General features: G+C 39.0%; 1 protein-coding gene across 3 annotated transcripts in view; it reads right to left on the bottom strand.

Annotated features, from left to right (window-relative positions):
* Nucleotides 1–16,201, bottom strand: part of CACNG7 (calcium voltage-gated channel auxiliary subunit gamma 7) — a 193,513-nt gene that overhangs the window by 137,189 nt on the left and 40,123 nt on the right. For all 3 annotated transcript variants that reach the window (XM_070954447.1, XM_070954444.1, XM_070954446.1), the window contains exon 2: nucleotides 4,121–4,360. In XM_070954447.1, the coding sequence (XP_070810548.1) occupies nucleotides 4,121–4,316 (196 nt within the window). In that variant the 5' untranslated portion in view covers nucleotides 4,317–4,360. The remainder of the gene's footprint in view (nucleotides 1–4,120; nucleotides 4,361–16,201) is intronic.

Below are 16,201 nucleotides of genomic sequence, written 5' to 3'. Positions count from 1 at the left end.
ATGGCAAAGATACTGGAGTGGGTTGCCATTTCCTTCTCCAGTGGATCACGTTTTGTCAGAGCTCTCTGCTATGACCTGTCCCTCTTGGGTGGCCCTGCACGGCATAGCTCATAGCTTCATTGAGCTATGCAAGCCCCTTCGCCACGACAAGGCAGTAATCCATGAAGGGGTCAAATTACTATGTAGTCATATATATTTCCATTCAAACAAGCCACTTCTGTTAAACAAGTCAGCTCAGAGCTAGTACCAAGTAGGATGCCTCTGACCATTTCCAAAGCCCTAAGCTAGACTAGAAAGAAGGCAGTCAAGTTTTTGTTCTGCTGTCCAGAACATCACATGGATATGGTCCTGAGGGCCCAAGAGCCATCCTGGAAGAGATGTAACTCGTTTCTTTTACTACTTTATTTCGGGATAAAAATTAACCAATATGTTCACCACCTCTAGGGATAGGAGAGCAAAAGGGGAGGTGGGTGGAGACAAGTGGGGATCCTTTTTAGTGAGTGCCATGAAAGAACATCTCCTCACAGATCCTCTCATGAAGGTCTAATTGAACTGATTTATTGCTAATTATGCCTACGCACAAGAATCTTCTCAACTAACTGTTAATATCTGTTTGGGTTAGGGTCAATAGAATTCAAGGAAGGTTGGGCTTAGTTCACTAACGGTAGTTACGTGGGGATTCTAGATTGATCTCTCTTTTAACTCCTCCCCCACAGGTTCTGCCACTCCTCCTACATCACTTCAACAGCTTCCTGGCAGCTCGTTCAGCCAGTTAACCCGCCCCTTCTACTAGCATGCCACAGGAAAGGCCACCAAGAAGGGCTCCTGAGTCAAGGAACAAGTAGCCAAAGTCCCACATTCCAAAGGAGCATACACACTGCTCTGTTCATGAGATCTAGTAGTTCAGATGTTGAACCAGCACTGGAAACTCAGATTCAAGTTCTACTTCCAACCATGAAAGTTCAGTGGGTGACATTGGGCCACTCACTCTTCCTCAGTGGCCCCACCACCTCATAGGAATATTGTCATGGAGCAAAAGAGAAGGAGGAACTAAAGAGCACAGGACTTTGAGCTCCAGGATAACAATCTAACAAGAAAACAAATAAAGAAATGTCTCTGATGTGCACCTCTTTATTGCACTGTTCCACCCCCCCCCCCACCTTAGATGTAATAAAGGCATATTGTCATTACCAGTAACATTGATTATGTGCCATAAAATTGTTTTAAATTACTGGTATGTGTGTGTGCGTGTGCATGTCCATGCATACATACATACATACATACATACATACATATGTTTTCTGAGGTTTTCGCGGGTGTTTGTATGTAGGTCTTTGGTTATTCGGGTTTTCTCCCGCGTAAAATTGGAAGTGTCTTGGCGACGTTTTGACGAAGTCTCATTCGTCATCTTCAGGCTGGTGTTTTCGGCTTCGTGCTTCTAGGAGCAATGTGTGATCGCAGCTGTTTCTTCCTTTTAACTGCCAGTGGGGGTGTGAACTGATTGGGTGGGAGCTTGGCTGTGTTCTGATTGGGTGGAGGTGTGTTCTGATTGGTTGGGGGTTTGTCTGTGCTCTGATTGGATGGGGGGTTGGTTGTGCTCTGATTGGATGGGGGTGTGTTCTGTTTGGGTGGGGGCTTGGTTGTGCTCGGGTTAGTCTGAGTTGCAGGGGGATTTGAGCTGGTGAGCTGTGTTGCTGTTGTTTGGCTTCGCGTTTGTGGTCATGCCACATCTTCATGGTGGGTGTCAGTTTGCTTCATGTATGGATTGGAGGGGTTTAAAGTGGCTGATGCAGCTGTGGTCTGGCTTCTGGTTTGTGGTCGTGCCTCATCAGTGTGGGTTTGCTTTTTGCGTGGATGTGTGGTGGTGACATCCTGTGTGGTTTTCGTGAGTGTGGGTCTGGTGTCATTCTTTGTGTTAGGGACTCGTTTGTCAATGAGGGCGGGTTTCCAAATGGCTGGTAGGTGGGAGGTATCATCTCGTTTATTCATGCTGTGTGGGCGTTTTTCTATCTCGATGGCTTCTCTGATTATTCTGTTGTTAAAGTGTTCAGTTTTGGCGATAGTTCTGGTCTTTTTAAAGTCAATATCATGTCCTGCGGCTTTAAGGTGTTGGACCAGGGAAGAAGTTGGTTCCTCTTTTCTGACTGAGTTCTTGTGTTCTTCAATGCGTGCACTTATTCTTCTGTTGGTTTGTCCGATGTATGTGGTGGGGCAGGCGGTGCATGGGATTTCATATACTCCTTGATTTTCTAGGAGTATATGAAAATCTAGGATTTTCAATTTTGTCTCCCCAAAGACAAAATTGAGTTAGAAAATCAAGGAGTATATGAAATCCCATTTGGCAAATTTTATAAAACATTTTATGACACAAAAATCATCATAAAACAGTTTATGGTGTAACACAAAATGTCACAAAACATTTTCTGTGCTGATGTTTGATTGTGCTATACAGTTCAACAGGGGTTTTTTCAAGACAGACACATCTCTGAATGCATTTCCAATGAAGGCAGTGCCTTAGAAATTCTGTCATTGTTAAAAACTCTGAAGAATCTGGTAAGGAAATACTTCTGAAAGGATGACCCAGTGGGTCACAGAGTTCCTAGTATAGGTAGTCCTTGATTTACAGCCACAATTGAGCCCAAAAATTCTGCTGCTGAGCAAGGCAGTTGTTAAGTGAATTTTGCCCCATTTTACGACCTTTTTGCCACAATTGTTAAACTAATCACTGCAATTGTTAAGAGAATCATGCAGCTGTTAAGTGAATCTGGCTTCCCCCATTGACTGCTTGTTGGAAGCTGGCTGGGAAGGTTACAAATGGTGATGATGTGACCACGGGACCATGCAACTGTCATAAATACACATGATCATGTGACCATGGGCTGCAATGGTTGCAAGTGTGAAAACTGGTCATAAGTCACTTTTTTTCAGTGCCACTGTAACTTTGAACGGTCACTAAACAAATGGTTGTAAATCAAGGACTACCTCTATGCATGCTATTTTATGTGTCTAAATCAATGTTTCTCAATCTCAGCTATGTTAAGATGTGTGGAGTTCAACACTCAGAACGTTTCAGCCAGTTGGATGGGGAATTCTGGGAATTCACGCATCTTAAAGTTGCTGAGATTGAGAGACACCAATTTAAATGTATTTTTTGGAGAGGGGTCTGCAGCTTTCCCCAGACTGTCAAAGGGATCTATGGCACAAAAATGGTAACAATCCCTGGCTTAGAGGCAGGAATAAAGGGTGATATCATTGCATAGGAAAGACAAGATAGCTAAATGTGCATGGGTGGATAGTTGAATTGTGTAATTTAAACAAATGCAGTATTTGTAAATGCAGTATTTGCAATATTTCTAGCATTATTCGATGAAAAGAAGACAGGAAGACCTTCTCATTACAAGTCCCTTAATGAATTCTCCTCACTTGGAGATAACATACTCCTAAGGTCAACTCTGCCCTGCCTCCCCAGCCTGATTAGCATAGCTTGGAATTCAGAGCCAAGTTTTTAGCCACATCTAAGTGAATGACAGCTCTCTGAAGAACCTTGTCAAGAGCTGAACTGCAGACCACTCCAGACTTTCTGGGAAGAACTCAATTTCTTGAGTTTCCACATTGCCCGGTGATTTCAACTTTGCATGTAATCAACCAGAATTAAGTTGACTAGAATTTACCCAAATATCAATTTTGCCCTTCACTAAAGGCATTATTTTGCTACTCTAGCTATCAAACGTTGATCTGTTGAGAAATTACCAGCTAGGCTGGAAGGAGGGATCAAGCAAGGGCCTAGCTTGGAGTCTTTCTGCAGCCACAAGCAGCATAAGGTAGACCTCCCTCAAGATCCATGAAGCCTTATCTGGTTGTTCCCAAGAGAAGCAGTCTGGTGAGATTCTTGTAACATAGATGGTAGACAATAAAGTTACTGATTCTCGTTATTCTTGAGTGGCTCTGGTTGCTTGCATCTGATATGATCTGAAGAATATAGAGGAATTTAGGAAATGAGGAAGCTTGAGTCTGGTTTAGTCCTGAGGTCCTAAGATGGAGATACTAAGATTGGTCCTAAGATATGGTCCCAAGATTCATAAATGAAAGCAGCATTGGAGGAGAGTCCTCGGACCCTTACCTGCAAAGAAGCAAACCCTCCAGAGGCCAGCATGGAGTGCCATGACTATTTCCGTGGTCTGGTTTTGCGGAAATACAATCCCTTCCTCCATGAATAGCCAATAGTCAGTACTGACAGCAATGCCCACCAGGAGCAGCCCGCACGCTCCAAAAACACTAGACAGCAGGGTCAGGGCGCGACTGCTGCAGTTACTCATCCTAGGTGACAGAGAGAACGACTGGCCAAATGCAGCGCAAGGACCTGGAAGAAAAATAAACCCCAATCAATCCAAAACTCCTGGGGAGTACTAAAACCAAACCAGACAGACAACAAACAGAATAACAGAGTTGGAAGGACCTTGGAGGTCTTCTAGTCCAACCTCCTGCTCAAGCAGAGAACCCTATACAATTTCTGACAAATTCAGACAAAAACCCTTGTGATTTTACCAGAACATTTATTTATTTATTTATTTATTTATTTATTTATTTATTTATTTATTTATTAGTTCAATTTATATGCCGCTCTTCTCCGAAGACTCAGGGCGGCTTACAATGCACTTATAGCAATATTCATTTGTTGCCCATTTTTGAATCAAATGTGTTGATCCCAGTGGTGAAATCCAATTTTTTTTACTACCGGTTCTGTGGGCGTGGCTTGGTGGGCATGGTGTGGTGTGGCTTGGTGGGCGTGGCTTGTTGGGTGTGGCAGGGGAAGGATACTGCAAAATCCCCATTCCCTCCCCACTCTGGGGCCAGCCAGAGGTGGTATTTGCTGGTGCTCCAAATTGCTCAAAATTTCCGCTACTGGTTCTCCAGAACCTGTCAGAACCTGCTGGATTTCACCCCTGGTTGATTCCCAGAGATCTCCAGAACTGCTGGTTTTCAAATGCTTTTATGTTGTCTTGGATCATTTGAGCATGTGGAGCCACCAAATTAATTAAAACTTTCCCCAGGCCCCAAGGAGCCCGATACCTAAATTCTGAAAGATTTCCTAAGGATGGTGTCTCCTCTGCATTTTTCTGACTTGGAAATGTGGAATATTTGACCATGAAATCCAGGGCAGTGATAAAGTTTTCTTCTGTAATATGTACTACAGCAGGCTTCCCCAAAGAAGGAAAGCCTTGATGAATCAGGATCACAAGTCCCATAACTTCTAGCCTCCCAGGATTTGTATTTATCAATACAGGGTGCAAAAATCCTATGCCAGCATTTGGCAAGAAAATATTCAGAATGGTTCCACATGGTTTGAAAACTCTTAGGATCACTGTGTTTCTCCCTCTGGTCTCTTACTGTTCTCATATGCCAGGAATTTTAGATTCTACTCTTGCCCATTAAAGTGACAATTTCCTTCCATACCAATAAAACAGAGGAATCAAGATTGCTTGTATTCAGCCTAACCAATTTTCTGACATTTTGCAAGTGTCATACAGAAGTCATTTTCCAACATTTTCTTCTTCTTTTTGAAAGAGTAATCTGATATCTACTGTGAGAATAAGTTGTAATTTTCCATAATGTAGACTAGCATATAGTTTATGAATGACATATTATACAATTTATATAAGGTTTATTCTTTGTTCAAATTGCCTAGAGTTAGTATTTTAAAGTATAGCCACACTACTACATATCTAAGGCACAGCCATCTTTGTCTGATGTGTGAACTCTGGTAAGGAATGTATGTATGGCTTCTGGCTTCTGGTATGTGCCAGGCACTGCATAGTACAGAAAAACAAGAAGGGGCTGAGTGCTCAGTATGGGCTTAATTAACTTTAGACATGTAGGTATAATAAATTATAGGCGGACTGTTAGCATGTGACTAACTTGGGCCTATCAACTGGGCCTGGGAAGGATGGACAAGCGGCTGGTGATAGGTATGTATAAAATAAGATGAGATCTGTAACCAGGTGTGGTCTCTTACCTGTATCAAGATCCACCAACCTTTGCAAATGCTTCAATAAAATTGTTGTCAGCATTCCAGAAAAAAACCCAACTCCAAGTAAAAACTCTGACGCAAGCATTTTTCAAAGTTCTATTTACTAGAATAGGTAAACTGGCACATCTGTGAAAACCCGAATCTGAGAGGTCCGGGTTTTCCCCCAGTAAATCAAAACCCCCAAAACCATCCCCTCAGTCCTCAGTCGATCACATGCTCCAATCAACGTCCCATATCGAGACATCACTCCGACCACTCCTTCTCCAGATGCAGGATCACCCTGACCTTGACCGACAGGAAGAATGCTATTATGTCTACAGACACCCCTCTACTAAATCCCCCCTCCTACTTTCCCACACATGAGAAGTTGGCAGCATTAAAGCTTCCGGCCTAATATGGCTTCCAAAGCTGACAGGCGCCCCCCCCCACAGAAAAAAACACACCCTGAAAAATAAAAAAGACAAAACACAAAGATGGGGTTAACGCCTTGTACATAACCTCTTAACTCCCTCTCCCCCCTCCAGGAGGACCCTTTGGTTTCTCAGGGAATTTATCATGAAATTGCTTTACTAGGGTATCAGCATTCACATCCCAACTTTTCACCCAAGTAGCTTCAGACAATGGGTACCCTTTCCAGTGTACCAAATACTGTAACCGACCCCTGTATAGTCTAGAGTCAAAGATCTTCTTAACTTCATAATGAGTCTTCCCTTGTACTACCAAAGGAGTGGGGGGAAGCAGCTGGTGAGGGCCTTAAGTTAGTTCCTCTTGCTGGTTTGAATAAGCTACTGTGAAAAACTGGGTGCACTTTCCCTAATATGTGAGGGAGGCTAAGTTGGACAGTCACTGGGTTAATCACTTTCACTATAGGGAAGGGACCTATGAATTTGGGTCCAAACTTCTTGCTAGGTAACCTCAATCTTAGGTATTTGGTTGACAAATATACCTTATCTCCTATTCGGAAAGGTGGTTGGAGAGACCGGCGTTTGTTGGCCTGGGCCTTATATTTTTCCGCTGATTCAGCTAAAGCTTTCTTAGTATTCTCCCAACCCTTTTTTAATGAGGTCATCCATTCTGTTAGGGACATGCAAATGGGTGGCTCTGTAGTAACTCAGGCATTGGCACAAAATCCATGCCCGTAGTTATTTGAAAAGGAGTCAACCCAGTACTACTGTGTACTGCATTATTATAAGCCACTTCTGCAAACGGTAATAACTCTGCCCAGTTTTCTTGTTGATAATTTACATAACATCTAATGTATTGTTCCACCATTGTGTTCAATTTTTCAGCAGATCCATTAGTCGATGGGTGGAAAGCTGAGCTAAGCCCCTGGGACGACCCAATGGACCGCAGGAACTCCTTCCAGAACTTAGCAGTAAACTGGACCCTGCGATCTGATATTATTCTCCTTGGAACCCCATGTAGTCTGTAGATATGCTTCATGAAAAGTTTTGCTAGCTTCTTGGCCGAGGGTAGTCCGTTGCAGGCAGTGAAGTGTGCTTGTTTGGAGAATAAATCAATGACACTCCAAATCACATTGTTCTCTCCGCTGTCAGGGAGTTCAACTCTGAAGTCCATTGCAATCTCCTCCCAGGGTTTGGTGGGTTCGGCCACGGTCTGGAGAAGCCCAGGGGGCTTCCCTGGTCTGGACTTCATGGTGGCACAGCTTTTAACATAGTCCTCTACATCGGCTTTCATTCTTGGCCACCAGAATTGTCTTCTAGTCAAATGGAGGGTTTTTAAAAATCCAAAGTGGCCCCCAGTCAAGAATCATGACTCTGCTTTAGCACCAGGAGTCGCATGCTGCTGGGCACATAAATCTTTTTTTTTTTTTAATTTATAAACTTTATTAACAAATAAATAAAACATGCACAAAACATATATAACAAAACACAACAAAAAAAAGTACATTATACAATAAAACAATTATATATATTCATTCATTTGAAGCGTCTGTTTCGTAGTGATGTATCCAATTACACAATTATACATATTCCCATAAATCTTAACTCACTAATTCCTTTTTACATCTTTACCCTCTCCTCTTCTGCTTTCTAAGACTTTTTTTTTTTTGTTCTGTATATTACCTTCACTTTCTGAGTTTCTCTCTACATATTTTACCGCCCATAAGGAGGTGGTTACATGCAGAACTATACTTTTATTCTATCTGATTTCTAATTATATTTCTTCCATAGCTACCCTATGCCAGTGATACCATTTATTCCAAACTTTATAAAATTCAGTGTCTTCTTTTTCTTTTAATTCTTTTGTCAACCTATCCATTTCCGCACATTGTGTTATCTTGTCTATTATATCTTCTTCGGATGGGATTTTTTCCGATTTCCAATTGCTGGCATATATTATCCTTGCCGCTGTTAAGATATGTATTAGCAGATATTTTATTTCTTTGGGGTAAGGCTTTGTAAAGATTCCTAATAGAAAGGTTTCGGGTTTTTTATCTATTTTTAATTTGGTAATTTGTTCTAACCAATTCTTGATGATGGACCAGAATTTCTTTGCCGCTGGGCACATCCACCATAGGTGATAAAAAGTGCCTTGTGGGTTCTTGCATTTCCAAGACGCCAAACTGTTTTTCGGATTTATTTTAGCCAATCTTGTTGGTGACATGTGCCACCTATAAAACATCTTTAGCTGGTTTTCCTTGTATGCCACCGCCAGAGTTGCTTTTGTGTTCATTTGCCAGAATTCTTCCCATTTATCCAATTCTATTGAGTATTTGAAATTCTGCATCCATTTAATCATTGTGTGTTTGACTACTTCCTCCTCCATCTTATACCTTAGCAAAAATTTGTAAATCTTACTGATTAGTTTCTCTTCAGAGTCTAATATGATGGTGTCTAATTCCTGTTTCTCTTTACATATTTGATACTTTTTTATATATTCCTTATGTTTGGATTGTATCTGTGAAAAGGTCCACCAATCAATTTCCTTATTTAACTCTGCTTCCAACTGCTGTTTGGATTTTAATTTTCCTTGGTAGTCAATTAATTCTTTGTATCTCATTATATTTTTAGATTCTGATAAATTTGGATGTTTTAAGGCTTCTGAGGGTGAGAACCATAACGGGATTTTTGTGTATTGTTGTTTTTTAGTTTTTAACCAAATTAATAGTAACGCATGTCTAAGTGTATGCCTTTTAAATTAGATTTCCCAGAGCAAAATACAGGGTATTTCAATTAACAATCATAAGCTAAATTAGCCTAACTATTCTTAAACTACCTATTTCCCCCCTGAAACCTTAACTCCACTATAGATAACATAAACTTCTAAAATAGAATTTAACCTTCATTCATAAGCTATTTGATATTTTCTTGTCTGATACTTATTTTGAATATAATCAATCCATCTTCTCCATTCCGATATGTATTTTTCTTGTGTATAGTCCTTCAGATATGCTGAAATTTACGCCATTTCCGCTAAATTCGCTACTTTCAATGTCCATTCTTCAATAGTAGGCAGAGTCCTTCTTCCAGTATTGCGCTACCAACAGTCTAGCTACTGATATTAAGTTCAATATCAATTTAGTCTCTAATACTGTACAATCCGTCATTATACCCAATAAAAACAATTGAGTAAATTTCAACCTTTTTTTCAAAATGTTCTGCATCACCAACCAATTTTTTATCCAAAATGCCTTAATTTTCTTACAAGTCCACCATATATGATAATAAGTTGCATCATCACATTCACATCTCCAACATTTAGCTTGCAAATTCGGGTACATACATGATAATTTTTTAAGATCTAAGTGCCATCTGTAAAACATTTTATAAAAATTCTCTCTCAAATTTTGTGCTTGCGTAAATTTAACATTTCTAACCCAAATCTTTTCCCATGTTTCCATCATCACAGGTTCTTGAAAGTTTTGTGCCCATTTTATCATACAGTCTTTAACCAATTCCGTTTCTGAATCTATTTCCAATAAAGCATTATACAATCTTTTAATATGCATCTGACTTTGATCTCTAATCTGTTTTACCAGGTTTTCCTCATTTTGCATGACACCAATTTTTTGATCTTCCCTCCATCTAGCTTGAAGCTGACCATACTGAAACCAAGTATAAATTATCCCTTGTTCTTTCAATACATTTAAAGATTTCAATGGCAGTTTACCCCTTTCCATAAAAAGAAGTTCTTTATAAGTAATCACCTCCATTTTTTGTTCTGTACTTATATTTTCTATTGCGTGTCTAGGATTTGCCCATATAGGTATCTTGTAGTTTAACTTATATTGATACTTTTTACAAACCCTCAGCAACGCATTTCTAAGTATATGACCCTTAAACACTTTATCCACTTTTTTTCATATAACAAATAAGCATGCCATCCATATAACAAATCATAACCTTCTATATTTAACATTCTCTCTTCAGTTAGGTTAAACCAATCACTAATTTGTGATAAAACATCTGCTTCATAATACAATCTTAAGTTGGGCATTTTAAGACCTCCTCTCTCACGTACATCCTGTATAATTTTCAATTTCACTCTTGGTTTCTTCCCGCCCCAAATAAAAGTATTAACCCCTTTTCGCCAGTCCCTCAAGTTTCCATCTTTCTTAAACACTGATATCATTTGGAACAAAAATAAAAACCTAGGTAGTACATTCATTTTTATTACTGCTATCCTTCCTAGTAGAGATAATTGTAACTTCTTCCAATTTTCTATTTCTTTCTGCACTTTTTGCCAAAGAACTTCATAATTGTTTTTAAATAATTTTGTATTTGAAGCTGCTATATATACTCCTAGATATTTAACCTTTTTAACTATTTCAAACCCTGTTATCCTTCCTAAATCCTCTCTTTGAGATATAGACATATTTTTAGTTATCATCTTTGTCTTATGTTGATTTACTTTAAATCCGGACACCTTACCATATTGACCTATAATGTCCAACATGTGTGGAGCCGACTCTGTAGGTTGAGATAAAGTAATAACCAAGTCATCTGCAAACGCTCTTAATCTATAATCTTGCTGTCTAATTACAATTCCTTTTATTTTATCAGAATCACGTATCTTATTCAGCAAAACTTCTAAAGTTAAAATAAACAACAATGGAGACAAAGGACAACCCTGCCTTGTACCTTTCTCAATTTTAAAAACATCTGTTAAACCTCCATTAACTATTATTTGTGCTGTTTGCTCCTGATATATTGCTCTAATTGATTGTGTAAAATACTCTCCAAAATGCATTTTTTCTATTATCTTAAACAAAAATTGCCAATTCAATCGATCAAATGCCTTCTCTGCATCCAAAAATATAAACGCTGCATGGACCTGGTTGTTTTTTTCCAAATATTCCAATAAATTTACAATTTGTCTAACATATTTCATTTGCCTCCCTTTTATAAAACCTGATTGATCAGTATGAATTGTTTGTTGCATAACTGGCATTAACCTATTCGCTAATATCTTGGCAAAAACTTTATAGTCAGTATTCAAAAGTGATATTGGCCTAAAGTTTTCAGGTTTGGTACAGTTTTGATCTTCCTTCGGAATCAGTGACACAAAAGCTGTTCTCCAAGAGGGTGGAACTCCTCCCCCTGATTGAATTTTACAAAATAATGCTCTAAGCGGTTCTACCATTTCAAACTGTAAATTCTTGTAGTAAACAGCTGTTACTCCATCTGTTCCCGGAGCTTTCCCTGTTTTTAACTGTTTAATTGCTGCAATAATCTCCTCAGAGGTTATTGGCTGGTTCAGCCCTTCCCTCTGTTCTAACGTTAATTCAGGAATATTCTCTTCTTTTAAGTATCTATCTATATCTATACCTTGTATTGAATCACTAGCATATAACTTTGTATAAAATTCTAAGAAAGCCTTTTTGATCATATTCTGTTGATAAACTTCCTTACCTCTAAATTCTATCTTATCAATAACTCGTGATTTCTGTTTTTTCCTCGACACATAGGCCAACCACCTACCTGGTTTGTTAGCATTACAAAATGTATTGTTTAGCATATTGTAAACTAGTTGCGACTTGATCAGCTATTAACATATTAAATTGCTCTCGCAATATATTTATTGTTTCTTTTACTTTCTTATCTCCTGGATTAATTATAAGCAATTGTTCTTTCTTTTTTATTTCCTCCTCTATCTCTTTCCGCTTCCTTTGTTGTTTCGATCTATGTTTATTATTCATATGTATTAAAGTTCCCCTCATATAAGCCTTATTTGCATCCCAAACCATTTCCATAGAAGTACCCTTATGCATGTTAATAGCAAAAAATTCTTTCATTTGTTTTTTAAGCTCATTCACATTTTCTTCATATCTAAATAAATTTTCGTTTAGCCTCCAAGACCACCTTTCTCCCCTCTCCTGTTCCAGTTCCACCCAAACCGGACTATGATCAGTTAAGGTTCTTGGACATATCTTCATCTTCTTCACCCTGGAAATAAAATCATTTGTAATTAGTATGAAATCAATCCTAGAAAAGGATTGATGTCTATCAGAAAAAAATGTAAAATCTCTCTCCTCAACATTGCGTTCTCTCCAAATATCTCTCAATTCCATATCTTCCATCATATCAAAAAAGGATTTAGGTAATTTCGCACGTGTTGAAATCTTGGATAAAGTTTTTTTATCTTTCTGTGTATCTATTACTCCATTCCAATCACCCATTAAAATAAAAGATTTATAGTCCCATTGTGTTATTTTAGTGTGTAAGAATTTATAAAACTTGTTGTTGATTTGGGGCATATATTCCAATTAAAAGCATTTTTCCAGTCTGAGTTAATAATTCAATTGCAATATATCTTCCTTGAGTATCTGCCTCAATTAAATTAGCTGATAGTCCTTTCTTTACATATATAACTAGCCCATTTTTCTTCTCTGGCGCTGATGCCACAAAATGTGTACCTAATCTTGAATTTATCAGATATTTTTGGTCTGATAATCTGTGTTTCTTGCAGACAAATAACGTCATTCTTAAATTGTTTCAAATAATGAAATACTTTCTTTTTTGTGGCGAATTTAAACCACTGACATTCCAAGATAGGAGTTTAGTTACCATCTTTGGCCTTTCGAAGCTTTAAGAGCATCAGCTGAACATCCTCCTCCACCTTACTCTTCGGCCTAGCCCCCCCCCACTGCTTCTGTTTTTTGAACTTCTTGAGGTAAATCTTGAAGTTGTTGCACTTTTAGTTGTTGTTTATAAGTTGCTCGGGTCAGTCGTTGTTCTCTTGGCTCTTCCTTCTTAAGTGGTTCCAGAGTTGGGGGTGGGCCCCCAAGATCCAAATCTTCTTCCATGATGGTTCCTCCAGCTGCAACTTCAGCATAAGTTTGTGTCTGCTTTCCATCTTTTTCTTGTTGTAACATCTCCATTTTCTTTCTACCACCTCCTGGTGAGGGTGGATGTCCAGCCTTTAAAACATTAACATAAAAATCTTTTGCTTTCCAAATTGTGTTTAACCGGTATCTTTCTCCACTATAGGTCACTATTAGTCCAGTCGGGACGTCCCATCTGTACTGCACTTGTTGGTTTCTCAGTTCATTTACCAAAAAGCCAAAATCCTTTCTGCTTCTTAGCATTTTTGGAGGGATCTCTTTCAAAAACAGCACTTCTTGTCCAGCCACTTGAACCTTATTCTTGTAAGAAGCTTGTAGGATGTCATTTCTGATCCTCCTGGTTGTAAAGTAAATCACCACATCTCTTGGTAACTGCCTTTGTCTTGCCACCCAAGAGTTAACCCTGTAGATTTTATCAATTCGAGTTGCCACATCATCTGGACTTTCTTTGATTAGCCCTGCAATTGCTTCTGCACAAATGTCCTTTAAGTTTTCCTGGCTCTTTTCTTTTAACCCTCTCAGTCTCAAAGCAAATTCTATAGATCTGTATTGTAACATTACCAGTTCATCCTCCACCTTCTCTGTTTTAGTCATGATGACTCCTACTTTGTTTTCCAGGTTCAAATTGGCTTCATCAATTTCTTCCACTCTCCCTTCCACCTGGATAATAAGTTTTGACAGTCCTGAGACTGCAAAAACAATATCTCTTATTTCATCATGCTTTACTGCAACAACTTCTTTGATTGACTTTATATCCTCCTCAAATTTCTTTTAATTTCCCTTCCATAATTACTGTTAGATTATTCATAGCTGCAGCCTGGTTGTTCATGGCTTCCTTTATAAATTATTTGAGATCATTAAAAGAAGCCTTCTGGCTCTGTGAATCAGCCGGAAGTTGTGCTTTCTGTGTCACTATTGACACTACAGGGGAGCTCCCTCCGCCTCTAGGAGCTCCTGGCTTAACTTGTTTAGAAGCCATCTTTTTTTAAAAAAGATCTTTTTTCCTTTCACAGCCTCAAAGTCCCTTGAGCAATTTTCAAAAGCTTGCAATTTATAGTCTATGATTTATCAAACAAAATAGTCTTTTCTCCACAAGCTCTCAATTTCCAGCAGCTTTAATCCACTCTCAAAGTGAAAAGTTCTCAATAAACACTTTCATTTCTGATTTTCATGTTCACACCCATAACAAAGGCGCCATCTTCAGCCTCCAGCTCAAAAAAATTCAACTAGAAACAATGTAAATCCGGAGTTAAGCACTGTTACTTTTAAAGCTTGTTCTCCTGTTTCCGCTCTGCCTGCGCTTGCAATCAATCAAACTCACTTTTGACAGCAGGATCGGACGCGGCGTCTGGCTCTGTTTAAACAGAGTTGTCCCGGATCCGGAGCTTCTTAGTGGGCTGACCGAGGAGCTCTCACCCTCCAAGCCTCTGGAATCCTTCCAGAGGACTTTCGGGGAGCTCTACTCGAACCCACCGGCTCTCCTCTCCTTCTTCTCCTGATGGAGAGGTTTTTCAGCCGCCAGACAGCCCATTAGCGCTGTCAAAGCGGCTTTTACGAGATTGCGGGGTTGGCGGTCTGAGGAGACCGTCAACGACGCCTGCGGTGCCAACCGCAAGTCCTGGGATTTATATTTTTCATCCAATAAAAAGGAATGCCAACCCGCTTGCAGGTCATGACCTTCAATGGATAGTATTCTATTATTGCTTAGTTCCATCCATTCTTTAATCCATACTAGTCCTGCTGCTTGGTGGTAAAGTTCCCAATCCGGGAGTGCTGTTCCTCCTCTATCCTTGGAATCTCGGAGTAGTTTTAATTTTATTCGTGGTCGTTTTCCCTGCCAAATGAATTTGGAAATGATCTTATTTAAGCCCATAAAGAAATTTTTCCCTAAATTAATTGGAGCAACCTGAAATAAATACAACAGTTTTGGTAATACATTCGTTTTGATAGTGGAGATTCTTCCCATAAGTGAAATTTGCAAACCTTTCCAATTATCCAGATCTTTTTTTAACTGTATTATTAGTTTATCGTAATTATTTTCTTTTATGGAAGATGTTCTTGGTGACAGCCATATACCTAGATATTTAATTTTATTAGTCACTTGAATTTGTGCGTTTTTTTCCAACTCTGTCTCCTGGGTTTTCGTCAAATTTTTAACTAGTAATTTGGATTTATTTCTATTTATCTTTAACCCAGCCACCTCTCCGTAGTCTTCTATTTTTTTAAGGAGTTTTGGTATCGTTTCTAGGGGTTCTTCTGCTATAAGTACTAGATCATCGGCAAAAGCCTGGGTCTTGTACTCTTCTTGTCTCACCTTTAATCCTTTAATCTCTTGGTCCTCCCTTATTTTTTTTAACAGAATCTCCAAAGATAAGATATACAGTAGAGGGGAAAGTGGACAACCTTGTCTGACCCCTTTTGTTATGTTGAATTGGTCAGTCATGTCGTCATTCACAATTACCTTCGCTGTTTGTTTTGTATATAGTTTCCCTATAATATTTTCCAAATTTGGTCCCAATTGCATATTTTTTAACTGTTCTTTTAAGAATGTCCAATTTAGATTATCGAATGCTTTTTGGGCATCAAGGAAAACCAGCGCTGATTTTTTCTCCGGGTGGGCTTCATAGTATTCAAGCGCGTTTAGTATCACTCTCATATTATTTCTAATTTGGCGGCCCAGTAGGAATCCATTCTGGTCCGAATGTATGTAGTTGTTCAATATTTTTTTCAGTCTTTCTGCTATGATTATGATGAACACTTTGTAGTCTGTGTTTAGTAGAGATATCGGTCTGTAGTTCCAAATTAATTGAGGGTCAGCATCTTCCTTATGAATGATAGTGATTATTGCCTCTGTCCAGGTCTGT

Source organism: Pituophis catenifer, unplaced genomic scaffold (genome assembly GCF_029215685.1).
Source record: "Pituophis catenifer annectens isolate HBS135680 unplaced genomic scaffold, rPitCat1.0.hap2 SCAF_15, whole genome shotgun sequence".
Taxonomy (NCBI): Eukaryota; Metazoa; Chordata; class Lepidosauria; order Squamata; family Colubridae; genus Pituophis; species Pituophis catenifer.
This window is presented reverse-complemented; position numbering and strand designations above follow the sequence as displayed.